This window comes from Acomys minous (assembly GCF_964271855.1).
Source record: "Acomys minous genome assembly, chromosome: 17".
Taxonomy (NCBI): Eukaryota; Metazoa; Chordata; class Mammalia; order Rodentia; family Muridae; genus Acomys; species Acomys minous.
In genome coordinates this window covers 46,852,554-46,879,062 of record NC_140500.1, presented here as the reverse complement: position 1 = coordinate 46,879,062, position 26,509 = coordinate 46,852,554, and the positions used below count along the sequence as shown (strand labels likewise).

At 45.2% G+C, this 26,509-nt stretch overlaps 2 protein-coding genes across 5 annotated transcripts in view; both read right to left on the bottom strand.

Annotated features, from left to right (window-relative positions):
- Positions 1-8,744, bottom strand: part of LMOD3 (leiomodin 3) — a 45,391-nt gene extending 36,647 nt beyond the window's left edge. Inside the window, exon 1 of the mRNA XM_084765610.1 lies at positions 8,632-8,744. The gene's annotated coding sequence lies outside the window, so the exon portion shown is untranslated. The remainder of the gene's footprint in view (positions 1-8,631) is intronic.
- Positions 8,745-11,841: 3,097 nt separating this feature from the next.
- The window catches only part of FRMD4B (FERM domain containing 4B), a 311,527-nt gene continuing 296,859 nt past the window's right edge, over positions 11,842-26,509 (bottom strand). For all 4 annotated transcript variants that reach the window (XM_084765731.1, XM_084765728.1, XM_084765729.1 and 1 more), the window contains 5 exons: positions 26,200-26,347; positions 23,738-23,857; positions 21,222-22,033; positions 18,128-18,260; positions 11,842-13,482 (listed from right to left, as the gene is read on the bottom strand). In XM_084765731.1, coding sequence (XP_084621857.1) covers positions 13,362-13,482; positions 18,128-18,260; positions 21,222-22,033; positions 23,738-23,857; positions 26,200-26,347 — 1,334 coding nt within the window. In that variant the 3' untranslated portion in view covers positions 11,842-13,361. The remainder of the gene's footprint in view (positions 13,483-18,127; positions 18,261-21,221; positions 22,034-23,737; positions 23,858-26,199; positions 26,348-26,509) is intronic.

The window sequence follows — 26,509 nt, the reverse complement described above, 5'->3', positions numbered from 1 at the left end:
GATTTGTGTCTATGTATCCAGCATGGTCCTTGAAATCTAAAAGCACACAGCCTAGTGGAGGAAGAGATTGGTGAGCTATGGAACTTTGTGTCTGCTTCTGTCTCTCTCCCAAACACACACACACACACACACACACACACACACACACACACACACACACACAGAGTAATCCTGAGGTTGGCAGTTGTATAAAGTAACAGAGCTCTGGGAAGGTTTATTTGTTTGCAAGGGACCTGGAAAACTTCTGTAGGTGTGAAGGAAATAAAGCAGGAGTTGAAGTGGTCCTGATGTTTCACTCCTTTCTAAGAGAGATAGAGATAGAGATAGAGATAGAGATAGAGATAGAGATAGAGATAGAGATAGAGAGAGAGAGATAGAGAGAGAGGGGGGGGAGGGAGGAAGGGAGGGAGAGAGGGGGAGAATCCCTCAAACCCTTTGACAGGAGCTAACACGGAGGTGAACCTAGAGACATCTCTGTCTGCATCAGCACACAGCCATGTTATTCGAAGAGAGAACTGCTCACCACGCAGTCAATTTACTGAGTTCCAAGGAGTTGGACCTGGCTGACACTTCAGTGCCAGGTGGACAACATGATTGCAGGTATTTTTAAAGCGCCCCCCACTCCAATTCATGAGCGCTGCTCCATCATTTGCTCTGCACTGTAAATGGAAGCAGATTGCTGGGGGTCGGGCTGTTGTTCTGCCAAGGAAGAAAGTTATGTTGCCTGTAGCTGGAGATCGCAACATACCAGTAACATTTGCGGAGTGGGCAGGCAACACACAGCACTCCAAACAGCACCCACACCTAAGCAGCTGTCTGTGCGACCCCTGCCAAGGGACTTTGGTGACTCCAGGGGCCTCAGCCTCAGCCTCTGCCTCTGCCTCTGCCTCAGCCTCTGCCTCTGCCTCAGCCTCAGCCTCTGCCTCAGCCTCAGCCTCTGCCTCAGCCTCAGCCTCTGCCTCAGCCTCTGCCTCTGCCTCAGCCTCTGCCTCTGCCTCAGCCTCAGCCTCAGCCTCTGCCTCAGCCTCAGCCTCTGCCTCAGCCTCTGCCTCAGCCTCTGCCTCTGCCTCAGCCTCTGCCTCTGCCTCAGCCTCAGCCTCTGCCTCAGCCTCAGCCTCTGCCTCAGCCTCAGCCTCTGCCTCAGCCTCTGCCTCTGCCTCAGCCTCTGCCTCTGCCTCAGCCTCAGCCTCAGCCTCTGCCTCAGCCTCAGCCTCTGCCTCAGCCTCTGCCTCAGCCTCAGCCTCTGCCTCAGCCTCTGCCTCTGCCTCAGCCTCTGCCTCTGCCTCTGCCGTGAAACCCAAGATAGCGAGCCAGCTTTCTACACTTCTTTCTGTCTTGTTACTCTATTAAAGCCATTTACACTTCCTGATCTGTGCAAAGCACAGACATGTGTGTCCCAACCAGGGAGATCCAGACCATTTAGAGATTTTAGCTCTATTTTCCAAACTGTCAGGTTGCCTGGGTGACAGGGCAAAGAAGAACATTGTCCAATAAAACAGAGGACACGGGCTGGAGAGATGGCTCAGAGGTTAAGAGTACTGTCTGTTCTTCCAAAGGTCCTGAGTTCAATTCCCAGCAACCACATACATGGTGGTTCATGACCATCTGTAATGTGATGTGATTCTCTCTTCTGGCCTGTGGGTGTGCATGCAGGCAGAACATTGTGTACCTAATAATAAATAAATCTTTAAAAAAAGATTACAAATTCAAGGTTGTTTTCTGCTATGTATCAAGTTGAAAGTCAGCTTGGGCCATGAAATTGCCCCCCTCTCTTTCTATACATACATACTTACATACATACATACACTCATATATACATGAATGGGCAAAAAGAGTTAAATCCATGACCAGCTGGCTCGGTGCTGCAGCACTAGTCCAGCATACATTAGCTCCAGGGTTCTTCCCAGTCCTGTGGTCCCCTTCACATTCCCTTTAAAAGACAATTTGTCCCAAGGATTCCCTGTGTGTGGATTATTTCCAGACTGCACAAGATTATATGACCTTGGTTTTGACGGTGTGTCTGAGCATGTATCCTGGGCTCTCATTCTTGTATGTAAAGCAGACACAGAAGACACTGGGCGCTCTTGTTATGTGTTGGCACAGGGCCAAGCCATTTGGTGTCTGAGGCAAAAGAAAAAACCAGTTATATCAATCCTGTCTTCTTTTAAAATCTTTTTTTTTGTAAACAGAATTTGTGTGTGTGTTTGAAATTTTATTTTCCACCTCGTGTGGTGGTACATGCTTTTAATCCCAGCACTTGGGAGGCAGAAGCAGGCGATCACTGTGAGTTCGAGGCCAGCCTAGTCTTCAATGTGAGTCTAGGACAGCCAAGGCTACACAGAGAAACCCTGTCTTGGGGAAAAAATGAATTTTGATTTTCTAAAAGACTATGTTTAAAAAAAAAAAAACTGCCATTGGGCTTGCTCGATTTTTTTTTTCACCCAAGAAAGTACCTTACCTTATACCAACTTTTGCCTTAGCATTTAGTGACTATTAAATATTGTTAGTATTTAAGTTTTATCTTATTGATATTTAAATCCAATGCTGTGAAATATTGCCAACCTTATTCCTTGCAGACGAAACAATAACTAAACCTGGTTTGCTTTGTCCCAGGAACTTTAGCAAGTGCTAAAGTTATTGAGTCCTTACAATTCTCTGTTAACAATTACTTCTGCTTTATAAAAGTGATGCTTCTAAACCCCAAAACAACTTCCCCAAGAACACAGCTAGTAATCACAAGTGCTGAGGATTAGACATCAGAAACTGGGCTCTTGTTTCCTTCCGCCTGTAGCCTATAGCACCTACCTTGTCCGTACACTATTGAGAAGGTTGAATTCAGGCCAGGGCGACTAAGAACTCCTTCCTGCAGTAACGCAGCAAGGCCACTAGGTGTCCTTCTTAACCAATATTGTAAGCTCTGAAAATCCAGGCACAACCCAAGCCCAGAAGCACTAGCCGGCCACCCCTCCGCGCAGGGGAACGGCAGGACTCTACCTCCACACTGCACGGACTTCCGGTTCATGTAGGGAACTGTCTCAGTTCCTCTAACAGGGGCCTTGGCAACTACGTTTGCCTAGCGTTAGGTCTCAAAGGAACCCAGGTCACGTGGCTAACTGAGGCGCCTATTAACATCCATATCAAAGCTAACTCTGGCTCGCCTTCCCAGCACCACTCAGCACCGGTGCCCAGCACTTCTCCCCGGTCCCCATCCCCCAAGCCTCTCTAGCCCTAGGGTAGGGCTTCCCTTGCTCCAGCCATGGCCCAGTTCAGTCTGGAGCCTTCCAGATGCCTCTGGCTGTTGGCTCACTCATATCTACAATAAAACCTTCTCCCCAACCATGACTAGGAGCAGTCACATTCTCATTTTTCACTCACCCAGAACCCCAAATCTACAGGACACTTTCCACACTGAATGGTTTTGTTCTTAAGCTCTGTTTGAATTGTTCCCCGGGATGCCCTAAAAAGTTCTGAGAAAGAAACTTCTAAAAAAAAAAATGGCACTTAGAGCTCTTTTCCAAATCTAACTGGCCTCTTGTAGTTTTTGCTAAATCTCGCCACCCTACTCATCGGCTTGTTTGCTTTCTTCTGTGTGCAGACAAGGCAGGAACTTGTCTTTGAGCCAACAGTGTGACCTGACCCAGCATGAGCCAGGGAGGTGCCTGGGCAGCTGATGTAAGGTGGCACAAGCTTTTTGAGCTCTAACAAATTTAATGGGCCCTGGCCTTGCAGGACAGCGGAGGCAGGCGGAGGTGGAAAACGCCTTCCACAGCTTGTCTCTGGAGCAGCTTCTCAGCTCTGTGGAGCCCGAGCCTCAGGAACTGACACTTCACAACCGCTCTCTTCCACAGCAGTGTCTAGAGTCCAGTCTTGAGTGTCTCTAACTAGTGGGGGGGCAGGGCTTTAACTTCCAAGAGCTTTTGGGCGGCCTTGCTGTGAGAATTAAGTAAGAGGAGCCCTGGACAGGAATCAGCCCTCAGCTGATCAGTGGCTAAATTAACATCCTTCAGCTTAGGGGCTGGGGAGATTGGGTAATAACGAAGATCTCACTTTGGAGCCTGAAGCCCCACAGAAGGCTGAGTGATGGAACTGCACATCTGTAATCCAGTGGCCCTACAGGGAGCCCGAGGCAGAGACAGCAGATTTCCCCAGGAAGTCCGTGGACCAACTAACCTGTTGAAAACAAGAGACGCACTCTCACACAAGACCCGAGGTTGTCCTCTACATCCTGTGGGCACTGTGGCAGGTGTACGTGTACACACATGACATACATGTGCACGCCCCTATTCGTACACAGGAACAAACACACATACACACTCACTCACAGATAACCTTAGCTTTCTAGACCATGCTTACTGTGGAACGGTGACTACTGCTTTCCCACACAGGTAGTTTATTTTCTGGAAAACCTGCCAGGCGCATGCTGTGCCGAGTTAGTTATATCCATTACCCAGTGCAACTCATACAGTGCCGGTGGGAGTCTTGTTACCAAGAAGGAAACTGAGGCTCCAGAGACTAATTCTGGAAAACCCAACAAGCAGCGAGGCTGGGATGGACTCCAAGCCTGATAGTCTGTCTCCAAGACAGCCTGACTTCAAAGCCCACACCTCTAACCACCACTTTATGAAGATGGTGGTGTCTGGCCAGACACCGCCATCAACTCTGTGAAAGGCTTTTCCAGTAATTGAAGGGCGGCTGCACGCCTCTCCCAGCCTACAGCTCCTGGGCTTCCTGATGAGATCTTTCCTATTTCCCAGCTTTTGATCTTCTTAGGATGCCCATATCTTACGAAAACGAGGAAAGGGCAAGCTAAAGAACAGGTTCCCTGACAAGGCGCGCGCGCGCATGCGTGTGCGTGGAAGGAGAAGCAGGAGGTGACCTGAGACTCTCATTGCCTGCAAGAGAAGCCTTTGGGATACAACTTGCAAATGCTGCAGCTCGTTTCATCCCCCACATTATTTGCAAAGATAATTCCAGCCCACTGGCTGTTACCGGACCCTTCATCAGGGATCTCTCCTGTGACACCCTGATTAAGAACGTCTGAATCACCTGCCTTGTAAACCCGCTCCCTGCAGGCCGGCTTGGGCTGTGCTTTTCTCCCTGATTACAGGTTTTGACTGTCCCCCTGCTGAGCTGACTTCCAGCCTTTCCTCCTACTTCCTCCCCAGGCTCTTTCTTCTTCTCTCTTCCATTCCCCTTTCATTTTCATCGGTTTTCATTCAAAGTTAGTTTCTCTGTCACTGACAGCTTTCGAAATAGCACGCCCGGTTATCACGGAGCTGTGCGATGCGGCGGCATCCGGAGTCCTGGTCTCTGAATTCTGGCTTCAACACGTACTTATCGCGTGGTCATGGAACCAAAGGTTTGGCCACCTTTCTGAGCCTCTCTCTCCATGGTCTTATCGGAGGATAAACCACCTCACAGAGTCGGAGGAGAGGGCTAAGTGAAGCGACGTAGAGCACAGCCCAAGCACCATTGCTGTGAGAGCTTTCTTTCCTATTGCTTACGTTTCTTTAATAGTAGTCTAAGTTAGCCTCATGTTCCTTTAGTTTCTAAGGTGTTGTTTTCCAGCTTTGAGGAATGACCTCATTTAACATCAGCTCCTCAAAGAGACCCAATATGCCTCACCAATCTCAGGTGGCATTCATGACCCCCTTACCCCACCTTTGTTCTCTCTCATTGCCCTTGGTCTTCATGGAATTTTCAGTTATATTAACACATTCAGATAGTTCTGCTTCTCCCTCAGGGGACTGAAAGCTTCAGGGAAATAGCCCACTCCATTTAATTGCCTGGGTCTGTGACGTACGGATACGCAGTTGGCACCCTAGTTAGTTGTTGGGGGTGCCTATTTTTTTTTTCCTGAAACACGTGTATTTTGCCTGACTCTCACTAACAATCATTTTATTCACTTCTTTTCCTCTCTGTTTTAAGCTTTGGAACACAGCGCCCGGATATAACACCCACTCTCTGGTGCGCAGCCCAGGGTTTCTCAAAGGATCATGGGCAGTCGGGGGAGGGGGGATAGTTTCTCGTGTTTACTTATTGTTCCTGGGCCCCTAAATATATGTCACACTCCCCCAATTATTGGATGAATCCAAAACATACCCACAAAGTTCCCCAAGACTGCAGAGGGGCCAGCGCAGCTATAGTTGACACTTGCAGACCTCTTTAACCTTGGGTGCTCTGTGTATGACTAGCATTGAAGAAAATGATCTGTAAATCCCAAGCTGGCTCACCTCCTACTCTATTCTCAGCCCCACATCACTGTTCTTGCCAAGGCTGCTGGGACTTGAAAGCTAAAGGCATGGGGAAGTGCTGTGTGTGTGTGTGTGTGTGTGTGTGTGTGTGTGTGTGTGTGTGTTTGCACATTAAGAGCAGTGTCAGGGCTGGGCAGTGGTGGTGCGTGCCTTTAATTGAAGTACTTGGGAGGCAGAGAAAGGTTGATCTCTGTTAGTTGGAGGCTAGCTTGATCCAGGACAGCCCAGGAGTGCACAGAGAAACCCTGTCTGGGTGGGTGGGGGGCAGTTTGGGGGGACAGGGAAGAGCAGCGTCAGGTAAGCACTACAAAACAAGTCTGTCATTTTCTCCTGCCAGGAGAAAACGGACTCTGTTACTGACTCTTGGAAGGAGGAGGACGATGAGGGGGATTTAAGGACCGTTTATTTACGTGGTGGGCTAAGATTCTGCTTGGAGTCTAATCTCAGATCAGGCTCCTTCCTTGTGAGTGCCCAGACATACTGAGCTGACTTCCAAGGTGGCTCCTCATGGACTCCATAAAGACCACGCCTTATTTCATATCATGCTATATAGCCCCTGAGTCATCAAAACTGGGGAAGGACCAATATGCAGTTTCAGTGCTACTAGTCAATACTTAGTTTGTTCTGCTTATCGGTGCTTGTGAACAAGTACACATGGGCTGGAGCAAGGGATTTTATTAGCCAGAACAGGTTGAGAAACGGACTTGATCTATGGGGAAATCATTCAGCCATTAGTAATTAAGCACAGTGAGGAGTCAGCTGAGATTTGGCGTCACTCTAGTTACAGGTTATCTTGACCTGTGTGTGCTTGCACATAGGCCTGATGCAGCTTTTTGTCATTGGCAAATACAAAGTAGGTGTATTAATTGTGAAAGCCAAGCATAAAATATATCCACAGTTTTCACCAATCCATTGCAAATCTCTTTCCATACCAAGTATGTTTTGTCTGTCTGTCTGTCTGTCTCTGTCTGTCTGTCTGTCTCTCTCTCTCTGAAAGCAGGGTCTCACTGGTCTTCAATTTGCAATCCTTTTGACTTAGTGTCCTGGGGGCTAGGATTGTAGGCATGAGCCATTATGTTGAATACTAAAAGGAAATTTCATACAGTATTTTCAGTAATTTTGTGTAGGAAGCAAAGATTCATAGTCTGGAATGTTTCACTTATGGCTTCGGATTGGTGCTCAAGAAGCTTCAAGTTCTGCTGGGCGTGGTGGTGCACGCGCCTCTGCCTCCCGAGTGCTGGGATTAAAGGCGCGAGAACCTCTGTAAGTTCGAGACCAGCCTGGTCTACAAAGCAAGTCCAGGACAGCCAAGACTACACAGAGAAACCCTGTCTTGAAAGAAGAAGAAGAAGAAGAAGAAGAAGAAGAAGAAGAAGAAGAAGAAGAAGAAGAAGAAGAAGAAGAAGAAGGAGAAGAAGAAGAAGAAGAAGAAGCAGCTTCAATTTTGAGGGGGTGAGACGGGGCTCAGTAAGATGGCTCACTTACAACCCCATGGGGTAGTCACAACAGCTTGTAACTCAGTTCCAGGGATTTGATGCCATCTTCTGGCCTCTGAAGGCACACACACACACACACACACACACACACACACACACACACACACACATGCACACACTCAGGCATGCACACATACATCACATAAAATAAAACAATAAGCTTTAAAAAACAACATTTCAGGTTTTGGTCCATTATAGATTTTTGTGTTACAAATACCATGTGGTAGCTTAGGGCACAGATTTTGGCCAGTCAGGATGAATTTCTTAACTTTCTCCCATGCACACATGCACACATACGCACATGCTCACATGCGCACATGCACACATGCCTGCCAGCCTGGCTTCTGTCTAACTAGAAGTGAGAGATTCCAAGCCCCTTTTCACATCCCTTCTCTCAACCGAGGGTGGCACTGAACGGGATGGAAGGCTGGGAAGAAGAAAAGACCTAGGAAATCCAGAGGAGGGGTAAAAGGCTTAAAACAGAGGCGATAGACAGCTGCCAAATTTTATATTCCTTTATTTATTTGAAATGGGGGTTCCTGTAGCCCAAGCTGGCCTCAAGCTCACTGTGTTGTTGAAGATGACTTTGAATTCCTTTCTGGTCCTCCTACCTCTACTTATTAAGAGCAGGCATTATGGGTATGTCCCACCACCACAGTCAGCTTATGCACTGCTGGGGATGGACCCTAAGACTCCCTTCCCACAAGGCAAGCACTCTGTCAACTGAGGCACGGCCTGCTCTGGCCCACTGAGATGAAAGGGGAGGTAAGCGCTTCGCTAGCCACAGGGTTTGTCTGTGTCAGAGAGCGTTTTCTCTCTCTGGAATTGGGCTGCAGCTTCTCCGTGCACTTTGAGATTATAAAGGACAGTGAATGACTTACCTTATTAGGAAGCATGGATGAGCTGGGTGGTGGAACACGCCTTAATCCCATCACTCGGAAGACAGTGGCAGGCAGATTTCTGAGTTTGAGGCCAGCTTGGTCTACAGAGTGAGTTCCAGGACAGCCAAGGCTACATGGAGAAACCCAGTCTCAGGAAAAAAAAAAAAAAAAAAAAAAAAAAAAGCCTGGCGGAAGCATCTCCTTAGGTGTTTACTTAGTTCAGGTCAGTGCTGCTTGGCAGGGGTAGGGGGTGGGGTGGAGGGATGGGGTGGGGGTGGGGGGTGGGGTGGAGGGATGGGGTGGGGGTGGTTACAGTCTGAAAACTCCAGTGCTGGGACTCGGCAAGGAGTATAGAAATGGAGTCAGTATTCAGATGTTGACTGAAGTTTTTGTTTTTGAGACAAAGTCACATGATTTTTCCCAGGCTGGTTGCCTGGGCTAAAGGAATTCTTCCAGCAAGGCCTCTGCAGCTGCGGGACTGTAGGACCGCACCACCCTGCCTGGGGATGGAGTAGCTTTGCATCTGCCAAAGCTAACAATGGACACCAGTGTGTAACTCTACATCTTCATTGATCAACTAGTAATTTATGGTTTTGAATTAATTTTCTCCTAATAAATTCAGTTGATCTCACCTTACAAATCTATAGCTTCATAAATATTTGGCAATTTAAAAATGCGTATTTTACTACTGACAATTTGAGATGCTCTACAGCACAACTTAATGGTCATTTAATTAAAATCATTACTGCAAATTTGAAAACTAAGGACCAATATTAGGAAAAGTCTTGAGTCTAAACCCCGATCCTTCCTAAGAGCAGGCCAAACTAATAGATTAAAATGATTCTAGAATTTTCATTGCTTATCACATTTTTTAGTTCATGAGTACAATGATACATTTTGAATTTTTTCAAGTATAGGGAAAACCTACAAACATCAAGGGAGGCAAGTCTATTTTTTAAATTCACCTTATAAAATATGCATATTTGCTTAGTTATTTGTATGCCTATGTATGAGACTGTATGTATATCTGTGTACCATGTGTATATACAAGCCAGAGAGGATGCTGGATTCTCCTGGGATTGGAGTTACAGATGGTTGTAAGCTGCCAGGTGGATGCTGGGAATCAAACCCAGGTCTTCTAGAAGAGCAGCCAGTGCACTTAGCCATTGAGTCATCTCTCCAGCCCCAAATATACATATTTGTGAGGCAGATCAATACGTGCTGACAGGGAGTGATCCCCAAGATACACTAGGCCATTATATATAATATATAAAAATTATATATAATACAACCATGTAACATATCATTACATATTCTATAATAACGCGAAATATGATATATAATATTATTGTTATATATGATGTGTAACATATGTGATTATATTGTATTGCTACACAGTATGTATAATACAATATAATATGTAATATATATAATATACAGGGATAAGGGAGAGATACTTATAATACAATGCTAGATTTTACAAAAGAAACAACTAGGCATAGAAAAAGTTGCAGATTACGGGGCTTGAGAGGTGTCTCAGCAGTTAAGAATGTGTATTAGTTTCTTTTCTGTTGCTGTGATGAAATATCACAAACAAAAGCAACTTAGGGAAGGGTTTATTTTAGCCTGCAGTTCCGGATCTGGAGTCTATAGTGGGCCACCGGAAGCAGGAAGCTTGCTGCTTACATTTTCATCCTCCCAGGAAGCAGAGAGAGAGAGAAGAGGATGCAGGGAGAGGCTACAGACCAGCACTTGCTTTCTCCAGCTAGGTTCTGCCACCTAAAAGCTCCACAATTTCCCCATACGGTGCCCCCAGCAGGGAACCAAGTGCTCAGATAAATGCAGCTGAAAAGGACATTTCTCTTCAGAAGCACCACAAGGTGCTTGCTGCCCTTCCACAGGCCCTGAATTCAGGTCCAGCACCCACAGCGAGTAGGCTCACCACCGCTTTTGACTCCAGCCTCTGGAGATCTGTCACCTTCTTCTGTCTGTGAGCATCTACACACTGTGCACATACATGTATGCAGATGTACGCATACACAACAATTTAAAAATATTGTTAAAGGAAATTATTCCAAACTAATGTAACAGCTTAACAATTGATTGTCCCCTCTGATGAGCAGCGCTTGCAGGACCGGATTCCCTTCGTTACATATGTTTCAAATGCTTTGTATGAGTCCAGGATATTGTTTGTAGCAAGAAGAGAATGTTACATGTTGCAGCCTTACTTTTATGTGTTTTTGCTTCTGAGTGAGCAATTTCCACAAAAGACAGATGTGGTCCTATGGCAGGCCTGCTGCACTTTCATTCTTGACACTTTTTCTCCTATGTGGAAGCCAAGTTCTATTTTCTCTTTGAAGGCTATTTATAGCTGTCATTCTGGAGACATTGGTTTTTTGTTTGTTTTTGTTTTAAGCAGGAAAGGGGGATTTTTACATAGGAAACATGCACAGAAACACTCATTTGAATTTCCTTATATTTCATTTCTAACCCAGCTCTCTCCAATAAACAGGATAGAAGACAGAAACTGAGATGTTTTTAATTGAAAAGATTTGTTTTTAAAATGAAGATGAATTACTCATTATCAATCAGTTCATATTTTCAAACCTAAAATTTAGAAATTCTCATCAGTTATTCTGTGAAGCGATTAACTACCATGTTTGGTTAATTTCAAGAGGCCTTATTGTAAGGCACAGCAGTGGGCTGGTGAAGACTCTAGAGTGTGCATGGCCCAGAGCTGCCACAACAGAACAGAACAATATTTTATGTATCACTAAGAGAGAGGAGGGAGGGGCTGGAGAGATGGCTCGGAGGTTACGAGCACTGACTGCTCTTCCAGAGGTCCTGAGTTCAATTCCCAGCAACCACATGGTGGCTCACAACCATCTGTAATGCGACCTGGTGCCCTCTTCTGGCATGAAATTGTACACGCAGACACAACATTGTATACATAATAAATAATTAAATCTTAAAAGAATCCAACCGAAGTCAAAACAAATAACACAAAACCACGGGCAGTTCCACCAGGACATGATGAATATACAAAACGTATTTTCAGATTTATGTATGTAAAAAATGTGTATATTGGAATCAACAAAACATTGTAATAGTAAAGGACTTTGTACCTTGCCTAATGTCCTTCTTGAAATGGAACATCTCAAATTGCCTCTTGGGTACCCCAAATATAAACACAAACACTCGAACACATGCTCAGTAGCACGCCATCAGTTTATTGACCTACGTAAAAAAATAATAGGTCTCAAAAAGTCAAAACAGTGAAAGTATATGCAAAAGGGCTATTTCCAATTCCAGAAGGCTATACAAATATGCAAAAAGGAATAAGTTATTTTTTTTTCCAAAAAATTTTCCCCGAACTTCATTTCTAATGATACAAATGACAGAGGACCAGTTTTATCAAACGATTTTTATGTATATATTACATGCTTTGGAATACAACTAGAAAAAAATGTTCCAGAAAAGTTGTTGAGAAATGCCTCTATTCACAATATGAACAAGAAAAGTGTATAAAAGGGAGGGGGGAAGGGAGCACCTTTCGTGGGAATTTGAAGCCGAATAAAGAAGACAAAAATCAAGGCTGCTCTAAAAGCAAGCAAAACCCTGCGAACAACAGACCTAAGCTAACCGAGTTCCTCCAGGGGGTATGAGGTAGTTTGGTCCTCATAATTCAGTCTCCTGCAGCTTGGAGTAAAACTCGTTCCCGCCAATCTTGTTTTGTCACTCTGTGACTCGGATTTACTTCTGGAGTTCCAATCGAACGTGGGTTTAACTTTCTGCTCTTCACCACTTTAAGGCACAGGATTCATCTGTGATGAGGTGGGCTGGCTTTGTCCTCTGGGGTCCCGACTGGTATCATCTCAAAACACTGTTTCAGACTCGAGTGGACACAGGCTCTCCACCTCCAGCCCATGGTTTCAAGTGACAGGCAAGGTGGGAAGCCTGCAGTGTGAGCCCTCGGTGTTTGCTGGGAAGCACAGCAGGGTGTGGTGCTATGTACCTTAAGAAAACGTTCTCCAAGCAGATGCGACCTCCTTCATTCCCTCTAGCTGGCTACCAGTGAGTTATAGTACAGGATGCTACAGCAATCAGCATGACTAGACTCCGTAATAGGGCGCCTATGAAAACCATCACTTTGTAAGATCCTAAGACATGTACACTCGCTCAGAACTTCCGTGAAAAATCTAACTTCTCTTCAAGTAAGTCTCCAATACTGTCTAAATTGTCCTCATTTGTTTGTAGAAACAGTCTGTTCTCTGTCCGCTCACAAGTTCAAACCTTGCGATGGTGAGCCATGCTTCAGGAGCTTCGGGGTTCCCTCTCTCTCGGCGTTCTGAACTGTGCTCTGAAATCTCTCGTCCTCCTTTTCAATGGGACAGACTCCCTGAACGTGTCCCCAGGTCTGAGGCTTGTCTTTGACAATTGTTACTCCCTTCATAAGAGCTCACGGTGGGTCAAGGCTTCATGCCTGTCCTCTTGACAAGAGTCCCACAACGGGCTCAGACTTAGGGATGGGTTAGTGTCTAGGGTTTGAAGACCAGACTTCATCCAGGGCCTTGTGCGGCTTAGGGTGCGATTCACTTTCAAATCACCTAAGTCTTCTCTTCGCCCTTTGATGCCTTCGGTTTCTAAAGCCTTCTAGAAGACGGACAGACTAGTTGCAAGGCACACTAGTGTGAGAACGCGCAGTGCTCGGTCAGGAGGTCCAACTGCTTTCAGACTAATGTTCCAGGCTTGGAGTCTTCGTGCCAAAAGAGTCTCTGCTCATTATTCTCCAGGTTGTCTTCCAGCTCGTTTCCATCTGGACCGTCCAGCGGAGAGGGCTCTGCGTACTGCCTGTTAAAGGGAACCATGAAAGTTACTACCCAAATCTACTTCACTCTGTCTGTACAAACAGTCCAACAGGTTAGAGGGAAGCACTGTTAAGAAAACAAACAAACAAACTCCAGAACCTATGACAAGAGTCAGAGAGTGCAGAGTCCCTTCACAGCACAATGGAACATTGTCTAGCAGGCACATTAAAAAAAAAAAAAATCAGTGAATTCTAAGGAGAGTTCTACCTTTGTTTAACTTTCATTTACTATTGATTAGGGCACAAAGGGTATTAAGTTACATGTTAACTTAAAGGCGTTTGCTGGAAGAAATACAAATGTAGTCTTTGCAGCAGAAAGTGTTCCGGGTCACTGTTTATTGCCCCATTGGACACTGCCTGGTTTGGTGTATGATTTAACAGTCTTGTCTCAGTTGTCCTTTTTATTGTTTTGAATTCTCTTTGAAGCAGTGTAGCTAGTTTTAATAATAATAATAATAATAATAATAATAATAATAATAATAATAATAATATTGTTGACTCATACTTCTTAATTTGTTAAAGAATAATATTTTAACTTTTTAAAAAGGCATCTTTTTGACAACTGCAAATTAAAAGAATAGACTACATGCTTTTCTCGGGGACAAGAAAAATACTTAAAAGTTTGTAGGGATACTTTGGAATATACATCATATCCTGAGGGTTTATGGGCCAAATATAAATTGTCAACGGACCAGGAAATGACATAATTTAGGTATTTTGGTCTGAACACAGGCAGAAAACAAAATGGAAACAGTCACATTTGGATGGTATATTCAAACAAGCATAGCTTATTACACAGACGGTTCAGTTAAGCAAACCAGATCTTTAACAGTAGGTTAAAAGGAGGTTAGTTAGTTAGTAGATGTCTGTTTTCAATTCCAAGGTCTCTTAGTAAAGCTGAGTAAAAAGTCTTTGGGAGGTGAGCCTGGAGAATAAATTCAGGAGTTTTAGTGCTTTCAGGAAATGTCAAAGCAAAGTCAGAGTCCACAAGCTCACGCGGCAGCCAGGGAGGGCGGAAAGCCCTGCTGTAGAGGAAGCACAGGAGGAGCACTGACTGTACTTACTACCGCTGGCTACACGGAGCAAGACAGAGCTTAAGACTGATCTCCCGGCCGGTGTCACAGCCATCCGCTGCGACAGAGGGCCTCCACTGTGCCTAGTGATGGGGAGAGTTAGACAGGGAAAGGGAGAAGAAGATGGAAAGTGAAAGAAAACAAGTTCATCTGAAAACTGTGGCATAAAGCACAGATTTGTCTCTTCTGAGACACTCCTAGCACAAGAGACTTTTGCCTGTTGACTTCGAGGAATTCACCAACACCAAGTTTACCAAACCGTACCGGGGATAATGTCGCCAATAAAAACTCTTAGCTTTCTGTAAACAACATAGAGCTTGCTTATTTGAAAAACAAAACAAAACACTTATATGTTGCTGAGCATTTTAAGACTTTAGTGTGGACAATCTAGAGGTTTTCGTGTACATCATTAAACTTATTTTGTCTCTTTTATTAGCAAAAATAATATGTTAATTGTACAAAATAGGGTTCATTACAACATTTTCACATGTGTATGTATTGTGTCTCTGATTTTAAAAATCATGCCTTTTGTTGATTCGTTTGCAGTGTTTTCTTAGACAAGGTCTCTCACTTTAAAGCCCAGACTGATTTTAAACTAATTATGCATCCTAGGTTGACCTCGAGTTTGCCTCAGCCACTCAGAAGCATGAACTATCATGGCAGCTTTAAAAACATGTTTCCATAAGAAGGTACCATACAATCTTAAGGCAAATTTCTGAAGCTCTATGATGTGATTGTTGTATTTGGTTTGTTAGTAAATTGAATTAAATAAAAATGATCAGACTGTATCATAGTTTGTTTTTCTTTTTTCTTTTTTCAATCCTACATAAGACAGACTGAAATATGTGCTCCTATCATCTCTGTGGCACAAACGTTGCCCATTCATTTGAAAAGCAGGAACATAAAAACGCATTTTTCCCTGGGAGGTTGCACATACTTTTAATCCCAGCCCTGGGGAGGCAGAGAAGTAGGTGGATCTCTAAATTCAAGGCCAGCCTGGTCTACAATGAGTTCTAGGACAGCCAGGGCTACACAGAGTAACCCTGTTTTGAAAAATCAAAAGCCACCCCCCCCAAAAAAAATCCACACACCAAAAAACAACTAAGCAGCCCCTCCCCAAAGGCCCCACACTTTTCAGTTTTAAGCATTAACCCTTCTTTGGAGGTGAATCCTGAGAAGGTGGTTTGGAATGCCAACTAACATACTGCACAGTATATTATTAGTATCAGTACTAATAAAAAGGGACATAAATTATTCAACAACTAGGGTGCTTTTAGATAAAGCATCATATATTGAGTAATTAGTCATTTATGTAAGGTTTAAAAAGTTTAACCATAGCCACATAAAAGGTGATACACACCTTTAATCCCAGCACTTGGGAGGCAGAGGCAGGTGGATCTCCTTAGTTTGAGCCCAGCCTGGTCTACATGGTGAGTTCCAGGATAGCCAAGGCTATATAGAGAAACCGTACCTTAAAAAACCAAACTATCGGGAGGCAGAGGCAGGTGGGATGCTGTGAATTCAAGGCCAGGCTGGTCTAAAAAGTAAGTGAGTCTAGGACAGCCAAGGCTACATAGAGAAACCCTGTCTCAAAAAACAAAAAAACAAAAACAAAAAACAAAAAAACCCCCAAAATAAAACAAACAAACAAACAAAAACAAAAACTCAAACTAATGAACAAAAAGTTTAACCACATAGGAATGTATTTTTATGATATTAAATTTTTAGAATAAGATGTATAATTTCACACATAATATAAAATGCAAAACTATATCATTATTTGTGTTAGGATGGACAGGAAAACAGTGAAATGTATCAGATGTTTGTATCACTCTCTGACTGGTGAGATTATGGCTCCATTGTTATCTTTTTTACTCCTTTATTATTTTCCATATTTTTTTGCACAATGAGTGCCTGTGAATATACACCCACCCACACCACAATGGAGCTTTAAATAGCTTCCAATTTCCTGCAGTCTATGCTTCTTCTGACACCAGCCTTCTCTATTCAGCCATCTTGGTCTGACTGAAATACATAAGCAGACTTGGTAAAAATGGGTTTTCTTCTCAGGATGTTTAGCAAGTTCCTGGATTCAATGCAACTGCCATTAACAACATTAGGACTATCTTGTGCACTAATCAGCAGAAAAAAAGAAAAACACTGTTCAAACACAAAAAGTATTTGCAAATATATTCGCCAAAGTGATGAGAGCTGTGTTGATAGCGTTCAGCTCAAACCTGGGGCTGCACATTTTGGATCCTACTGCGAACCCATTTTTAAACATTATTTATACATGTCCCAGCCCGCTGACGTCCTATGAAGTACAGTTTCGCCAAACGTCTATTTTGAGCACACCCTTTGTTGAGCTGAGACAATTGGCTTAATATTTCAAGCCAAGAATAACTTTAGTGGAATGTGGGGAAAGAAAAACAAGGACTGGGAGACTGAAAACTTCCAACTAGCTTGGAACACCAACTGCCTCTGCAGGGAGCTGCTAACCTGTCCAGGTCACTAGCACAGACATTTCACAAGCGGAAGTCTCTCTGGAAGTCTCCTTCACCAAAAGCAGCAATGGGACTAGAGCATCAAAACAAAACAAAACAAAACAAAACACAAAACAAAACAAAAAAACCAAAAATGCCTGTCTTCACTGCACTATGGGTGAGGACAGCTGGGTTAAGAGAAATGAATGAAGCTAATTCTTCCATCTGCAGAAGTACTGAAAAGCACACAATACTATCTCTGTGATATTGGGGGGCAGGGCACTTGTTAAGTTTTGTTGTAATCTATTTTATGCATTTTAATAGACCCGAGATGATACGATAGCATTCTATCTGCTCTATCCACCCGCCTATCATCTATGCCAGGGGAGTTAGTCAGCTGTCCATCTGTAAAGAACTGTGCTTCTGTAGAGTTGCACTGTAACTGGCCTTGCTTGTGTGTTCCCTTTACTGTTTACAGGAAACCACTTTCAAAGACAGATAGGACAGCTGGCTGTGTCCACTGTGCCTTGGTAAACACAAAAGATAGCGGGTGGCGAAATCCAACTGACCAACTGTTGGCTGGACTTTGGTACAAAGGGCTTTACTGGGGGAAGAGATATTTTTCTTGCACTTTTCCAGAAAAAGCCTTAAATGGATATGACTCACAAGACACTTTTAAGTACACCCTTAAAGTAGAAGAAAAAGACTTTAGACAGAGACCTTAATGCATGCAGTTGTAAGGACAGGGCTGAATTTGGCTGAGCTACATGGAGCTCAGAAAACTTTCAAAGTCCAGTTGTATTTTTGGCTTTGCTGGCCATGCGCTACTTGTCAAAGCCACTGGGCTTTGCCCTCGGAGTGTGAGCACGGACGCAGCTAACATGTAGACTAGTGAGCATGGTGTCCAGTGAAACACTATGTACTGAATGAGGTTGGCAGTTGGGCTCGGCCCATAGGCTCTTTCTTGTTTACCAAATCCCAGGTTGCACCTTGTCACACTCAGACTGCAGTGTAGAAGCGGTGCATCCTTCGAAGAGGGCCAGGCTCCTACAGTCTTGTCAGTACCGTCTCACCTGTTAGGAGAGGGCAAGGGATGGTAGATGCTGCCACAGTAGCTGGTGTAGGGAGAATGCACTGGATTTTCGTATTCAGATAGCCCCATGGTTAACTGCGTCCTCCAGTTCCCGGAAGCATTTGTAGAAGACACTAGAAATAAGAGGAGGGAGAGAGAAAACATTAGTTGAAATATTCCAAGTGAAGTATGTTCACGTTGCCTGGGTTTAGTTTTGAATCTGCGGGTGCTGGAGACGGGTCCAAGCCCTGACCCTGTCCTACCTCTGAGATAGGCCCCTACTTGAGCCAAACTTCGCAGTCAATTCAATTTGTTGGCTTACTAGCTGGCTGGGTGTCTTGGGCAAACAGCTTATCCTTTTTAAAACTTCAGCTTTGTTAATGATGTAAGTGTATTCTGTGTGATTGCAGCACCAGGACCAAAGGTAACTGTGAACATCTTTAGCCCAGCACAGGATAAAGGCACACGGCATGGTTAAGTGTCATCGTCAACAGAGTTAGTGGAAGAGAAAGAAACACATGGCCAATTACACACACTCAGAAGGAAAAGGGAGAGGTTGGTCGGTGGAGGAAAAGCCTTCAGCCAGGTGACTTGTTGAGACTTGACTGCTAAGGGCAACACCGGCCACTGGCAAGACAGGACGTTTTCTGTTGTTGAATAAAGAGCTAAGGGGGGTGAGGGGGGTGGGGGGGTGGAGAAGCTAGCAGAAGGAGGAGGGGATGAGTTTTGCAGAAGGGTGGGACCAGGAGAGGACAAGGGAGTAATCTGGAAGCAGAGCCGGACTGAAGGCATGCCACTGGGTTTCGGCTGTCCTCATCGTAAAGCCAGTCCTGCTCCACGCCCGGGCTGCACAGGTGGCTCTCCAGCCCTGTGCATATCCAAGTCTCACACAGACAGCCCTGGTGATGACGCTTCCTGTTTGTTGCCCATGTTCTGTTCCTGGCCACTGACCTCTTCCCATACCCACAAGCCACCTGCAATCAGCACAGACAGACACGCTTCAAAATGCATCTGTGGCCGTAAAGCCATTTGATTTTCACTAACAGATGTAGGATGCTCATGGTAGGTTTCCAAGCCTAAGCCCTAAGTGGGGGTTCTAACACTTGGGGGTCAGACTGTTGGAGCTGGGGCAGAAGCCCTACTTTGTCACCTGCCAGCTTAGGGGATTGGCAGGGTCATTCAAACTCTCTAAAGCAGAGTCACCTAACTGTAAAATAAGAATAATAACAAATCTAACTACAGGACTCACCCTACAGCACAGCTGCTAGTATTAAAAGGGCACTCCGGCACAGAGAGCTGACAAGAGGTGGCTACCACCACTTCTGAAACTGAGTCACCACAAAACCTTCAGGTGGAAAAATCTGACTAATCAGAAACAGGAAATGTAGCTCTCCATGTGACAGATCCGTGCCTGCAGAAGTACATCTCTTAAAGCTATAAAGTAGGGGCAGGAACATTCCAGAAGGGATTTCCGGGAGTCTTGATCTCATCCACCTAATTCTTTATAAAGGATGCTCTCAGCCAGGTGTGGTAGGGCAGGCATGGGAGAGGCCTTGTGAGTTTGAGGCCAGCTCAGGACACACTGTAAGATTTTATCTTAAAACACCAAGGGGGGGGGGGTTTGGGGTGAGGAGGAATGCTTTGGGAGGTACAGTCAGCAGAACTGACACCAGGTCCGAACCAGGAAGTATTAACCCCATTTTCACCCTTGCCCTAGATACAAAGCCAACAGCCAAGACAGTGGAGGGTTTTAAACCACGCCCCTTTTCCCCTGGGCATTTCCCCCCTAGCCCTGTGCACCAAAAGCCATTCATAGGAATTCCTAGACCCCTGTTTGCTTTTATTCTTGGAGAACTCTGTCTGGGTGTTATCTGTGAACGCTTCTCATGCTTCCCCCTGAACTCTCGATGACAGCCGTAAACCCTAGGGAATAATGACAGAGGCCTCTTCATGTGTTACGTGTGGTCACTGGTGGGATAATCCTAGCGGAAGTCCAAAGTCCTAGACACAGGTCTGAAATGGAACCCAAGCAGAAGTCTCCATGGTAGTGTCTCTTGCCAGCAAACTTATGAATCACAAAGGTACAAGTCACGCTGACTGTAACACAGGCTTGGGAATTCCCACGCATGCTTAAGGGAGACAGCAAAACTGAGGACAGCCAGGTTTTTATGCAGTTTAAATAGTCATTCATTTCTTCAAATCTGAAGCTTATTTAATTTTCATTTACATTCCTTCAGCTGCTGACTAGACCCTGAGCTCACGTTGGCCAGACATTGCTTCAGGACTGAGCTCTCATTGTGGTGGGCAGACCTGCCCTCAACTCTTACTTTTTTTTTTCCTACTTAGAACAGGTTAGGGTGTGCAGCAGGTGCTCTGCAAATCGGAGCAGAGGGAGTGGCCAAACACCATATAAGGGCTAGAAAGGGAATGCTTTTGATGATCAAAATTATCTACAAAAATTCCTGGGGTTTTTGATAATGGTGGTAGACATGGAGGCAGGCTTCCAAGCACTGCAGGCAAGCAAGCCTTCTACCACTGAGCTATGACCTCAGTCTCCCAAATTCCTTACATTAGCAATTCAGTAGGATATAGTACATACTGAGATAAGATAAGCAAAATATGCAGAAAAATACTTAAATACCAGCTTCTATCAGAATTACTGTAAACCTTATGCAGGCAGGTACAAGAATATTCAGTCTTCAGACTAATCACATCTCGGCCAGTGGGAAGGGATGCGTGGTCCTTAATGCCTTCTGCTAACCTTACGCATGTCTTTATTCCTTACAACTGTCAAACTCCAATGATGAGAATATACTTAAGCGATGTGGTTATCACCATGACACCCTGATAACACAAAGCTTACGAAAGCACCAACAACAGGACAGCCCACAGACGAGGTAACTCAGCAAGTGTTGGGCTCCGACTCTACAAACAGCTTCATGAGACTCTTATGCTGTAGAGCACTGTTCAAGTTGGCAGCTCTTACTGTGGGTCCACTGAATGGCCACCACTTGGGGACTCATTACATAAGCCTTGGATAGGAGCGGATGATACATGGTGGCGCCAGGGGTGATGTGCTTGCCCAGTCATCTTACCTGAAGAGTAGGAAGATGCTCGACTGCTTGGAGAACAGGGCACCTGCAGCCCAGCAAATCCCAGGCACCTCTGTGATCCCCTGTCTGAGTCAAAACTAGCCTGCGGGCTGTGGCCCTGATCCTTTTGCCCAGAAGCCCTCTGGTACCAGCCACGCAGGTGCTCAGCAACTAAGGCCTTGTGGATGTTTTTGGTGATGTGCTCAGATTTCACGGCAGCCTTCCTTGGCAGCCGCAGGGTTGCATAAGGGTTATGGGGCACACGGTCCACCTCGTCTTCGTGGAGAGACCTGCTGTAGTCCCTGTGGCGGTCATATCCATAGTGAGCTGAGGATCGGTAGGAAGGATTGACACTGTACTGTCCCTCGGTGTCATTCTCGTAGACATAGCCGCCACCATAATACAGGTCACACTCGGCATATGGTGGATATCCGGTGATACAGTACCCTGAAGGGGGTGGGTCCTGACCCTTTGTGTAGATACCGTTCCTCAAAGTATCCTTTTGTGCTAGGTTGGGCATGCTTCCTGAATTGGAAGTAGAAACGTTGTGTTTCTTGGACCTTCTCCTCCCGCGGGCACGGGTGTCCAGAGTCTGGGTGGTGTAGTAAGGGCCGGCAGCAGGGGTCACACAATAATACTCGGAGCTTGACTGGCTGGTGTACGAAGACCCATCATCCAGGACCTCGGTGCTGCTGCTTCTTTGGGATTTGGAAAGGGTGAAGAATGGCTTGTCACTGTCCATCTCGGAGAGCAGGCGGGACTGGGACTCCAAGCTTCCGCTCCGCTGGCGGCAATGCTGAGATGAGGAGTCCGGTCTGAGAGGAGAGACGGGGAGGTGAGTACAGTAGCGGGGCCCAAGGAGGAAGAAAAGAACACTAGGCCGAGGGCAGGAGGGACGGCTCCATAGCAGGATGTCTGCTGTGTGAGCATGGAAGCTTGAGCTCGGTACAGCAGAGCCCACTGTTAAAAACCCAGGCATAGTGCCTGCAATCTCAACGCCAGGGCCATGGTGACAGGCAGATCCCTGAAGCTTGTTGGCCAGCCAGTCTAGCCAAATTTGTGAGCTCCAGGATCAATGGGAGACCTCGAAAATTAAGATGGAAATCTGATTGGAGAAGGTACCCCCCATGTTGACTTCCGGTCTCTACATACATGTACAGTCATGCACATGGGTACCCACACAATGTGCACATACAGGGACACACGCCACGCAGAGCAAAGGACATGTTGAATGGATTTTTAAGTTCTAAATTCACTAGGACTTTTCAGGTTTCCAAGTTTGACTACAGAGCAGAGTCCGTAAGTTCGCTTCATGCACTGGCTCACACACATGTTCGTTATCACAGTTAAAATAAGGGAAGACTCAGTTCTGTTACTGTGCAAGTCAAATCCCTTCTTGAGGCTAGGGAGGACACCTACGGTAATACGCAGCCTGCATTAAAGCTGGAAGATGCCCTCCAAAGGGTTGTTGGAGGCCCCTCTGTCCTCACATAGCACTGGGTTACATAAGAGTAGAAAGAGTGGCAAAGTGGAGCGGAGCCTGGGCCTAAGTCAGAGACACCAGTGGGGAGCCATGTATCTGAGACTCCATGGTATGGGTGTCTAGTCACCAGCTGTAGGAGTTAGGACAAGATATTTAACCTCTCTCAGTTTTTCTTCTGTGTTTGCAAGATGCGATGAACATGGTACCTAACATGTACTTCCTAACAGGCTTGCTGTGGGTACTGACTGAAACAGCGTGCATAAGGAATTAAGGGGGCTGAGGATACAGCTCAGTAGGTAGTGCTTGCTGAGCATGTGTGAAGCCCTGGGTTTGCACTTTGGCGCCACATAATCTAGGTGTAGCGGTGTACTTCTGTAATCCAGCACTGAGGTGGTGGAGGCAGAAGGATGAGGAGTTCCCGGTCACTCTTGGCTGCATAGTGAGTTCAAGGCCAACCTGAACTATAGGAAACGGTGTTGCTAAATAAACATCGTTTTAAAAAATCAAAGAAGATAAAAACAATTAGCACAGAGCTCTGCAAAAACATCACTGCAATTATTATCATTCTTGCCAATGAATGGTGAATGGTAATATCTAATTGGTGGAATTAAAGTACTAAAAATCCAGTGTGTACCCGGAGGAATCAAGTACATGGTCTTTGTTGACAAATTAGAAATTGTAAATTAGAAGCCGGGTGTGGTTGGCGCACGCCTTTAATCCCAGCACTGGGGAGGCAGAAGCAGGAGGATCTCTGTGAGTTCGAGGCCAGCTTGGTCTAAGAGAGTTCCAGGACAGGCAAAGCTACACAGAGAAACCCTGTCTCACAAAACCAAACCAAAAAGAAAGAAAGAAAGAAAGCAAGAAAGAAAGAAAGAGAGAGAGAGAGAAAGAAAGAAATTATATGTTAGCAGGAAATGGGTTAGAATGAGTCACGGCTACCATTGTATAAAGTCTGTTTAAAAGATTTAGAAATGCAACAAAAGCCAGGCAACCCCTCAAGCTAAAAGAGCCAAAGCAGTGGGAATGAAGCTCTTACTCCAGGTGGCTGCTGCTGTAGGCATTCCGAGTCAGGACTGGCGTGGTGGGCATGCTCCGTCCTCCCTGGGTCCGCCTCTCCAGGGTTTTGTAAGGGCTGCTATGAGTGGACAGCATTTCTCTGCAATTAAAAGGAAGGAAGTGAAGAAATGATGTGCCTCCCAATACTCCCGGCAAACTTGTTATACATTGATATGAAACTTACTGGGAAGGGATGGACAGAGAACACAGGAGAAGGAAAAGGGGCATCTAGCTCTACAGGTGAGCATCCTGAGACGTCCTGGGTGGCTGTTAAGTGGAAGCAAATGTGCTCTGACTTTGTGGGGCCGTGCTTGCAGCCAATAGAAGGATGCTCAATAGGAGAAACTGAGAGCAACTAGAGTGAGGCTCGGCAGACCCTTCTTCTAGCAAGTCTAGTAATAATTATTTGAGGCTTCGACACACACACAGCAGAAGAGAGTGGGTGCTGCCACATTCCAACAAAAAACTTAATGCCGTTTTCAGACATCACCCAATATTGCTTTGGACCAGTCCCTCTAACTTCTTTACTCGAGGTGGCAGAGTCGGTATTGCTCACAGGCTGTTATCGGCTGGAACTCAACTAAAATGTATCATCTTTAAATCGTGTTTCCCTACTTCTCAGAATGCTAATAACATAACTAGCTAAGGGGAGGTCATAACACTGGTGCCGAAGCACAAAATTAACACACACAGATTTGGGCATCAGCTCCCCAGTGCCCAGGAGGAAACTCCCTGAATAACTGCCTACTTCCTGTGAATGTAAACCAAGCGCATTATAGCTCAGAGGCACAAAATAAACATTTGGGTATGCGTAATGTGAGACCACACACACAGCATGAAATTTTTTTTCATATATTTTTCCTAAGTGATATACTTACAGGTATCTACATTTTTAACAAAAAGAGATCTTACTTTGTATGTTTAATATTTACTTAAAAAGTAAAGTTGCATATAGCATTTTCATATTGCTTAATATTTGTTTATACTATCTTTATTTTGTTGTTAATTAATTTATATTTTATTTTTAGCACTGAAGACAGGATCTCTTTGGTAGTCCAGGGTGACCTTCTGGCTACTCTCAAACTTTGAGTAATTCTTCTTCAGCTTTCTGATGCTATGCTTACAGGCACACATTGCTGATTAAGGCTCTACAATGCCGTTTTAATGAATCCATAATCATTATACCATGTTACTTTATGATAATTTATTTAAACAGTCCACAAGTCGACCGTTTCTTTAGAGTCAAGGTTATAAAATTAAACTATGAAATCCCTGGCCTGCCAAAATTTGACCGTAAACTCTCCCAAAAGTTCATAGGTTGAAAGCTTGGCTTGTGATCTGTTGGGGTTGCTAGAAAGTGATGGAGCCTGGGAGGTGAGGCAAGTGAGATGAAGGTAGGCCATGGGAGGCATCCCCCTGGAAGGAGAAACTGGGATCAGCTACTTCCTGTCTCTCTGATTCTGTTATCGAAAAATGAGTCCTCAGCTCTACCACATGCCCCGCCCTGCCCCCACCATGATGCTCCGCTAGCCACGGCCATGTCGCTCTCCTAACCACAGACCCAAAAGGAAGTGGCCAGGTGATCTGGCCTCAAATGTCTTGAAGCAACAAGCTTTTTTTATTTTGTTTTTTGTTTGTTTGTTTTTTAAAACAGGGGTTCTCTGTGTCACCCTGGCTGTCCCGGACTTACTTTGTAGACCAGGCTGGCCTCGAACTCACAGTGATCTGCCTGCCTCTGCCTTCTGAGTGTTGGGATTAAAGGCATGCACCATCACGACAGGCTTACAATAAGCTATTTTTTTTATAAGTTGCTTATTTCAGGTATTTTATTTACTGCCAAGAGCTGTCTAACACCCCACCTCCATCATTAAAGTCCTTATGACTAGATATAAATCACAGACTTTAGTACAAAGGAAAGAGCTAAGGGCTCCCCCCTACACACACTCTGGCCACCCCGACACACAAGGTTTCTCTGTGTAACAACCCTGTTTGTCCTAGACTCGCTTTGTAGACCAGGCTGGCCTTGAATTCACAGAAAGGTACCTTGCTTCTGCCTCCTGGTTAAAGGCGTGTGCCGCCACACCCAGCCCTAAGGACCTTCTCAAAAGCCCTCTTTTAAGAACACTCTCACTCACCTAGGTGGTGGCTGCACAGCTCAGGAGGCAGAGGCAGGAGCATCTCTGAGTTCTAGGCCTCCCATGGCCTCACAGAGAAACTCTGTCTTGAAAAAGATCAAAAACAAAGGAAGAAAGAAACACACAAAAACAAACAAACAAACCAAAAAACCAAAACCACTCCAATTCACTGTCAACAACAAATCCCAAGAGGTCAGTTTCCCTGCCTCAGTTTCCTAAAAGAACATCATCTGGAAGGATGAGTAACAAACAAGGAGAAGACACTTCCTAGCTTCAAGGCGTCAACTGTAAGATGACAACGGCTCACCTGGACTGCCTGGTGTCCACGAACTGTTCGTTGATGGAGGATTTTCTGAAGTGGATTCGTTCAATACCCAGAGACTTGGGGGGCAGAATTCTTGGAGAATGAGGCACCGAACTTGGTCGCTGGCCAGCGAGAGTGAAGGAGTCATTGGCTAAAATGAGTCGAAAAGGAAATGAATACAGATGAGAAAATAAGTAAATGAATAGCTTGCCAACCTTTCCCGAGGAAACGGGCAGATGAAATGTACAATGGTTCTCCAGACACCGATGGTAGGGTTATGCAGTGGGGACCTAGGCATTATGTAAAACTAAGT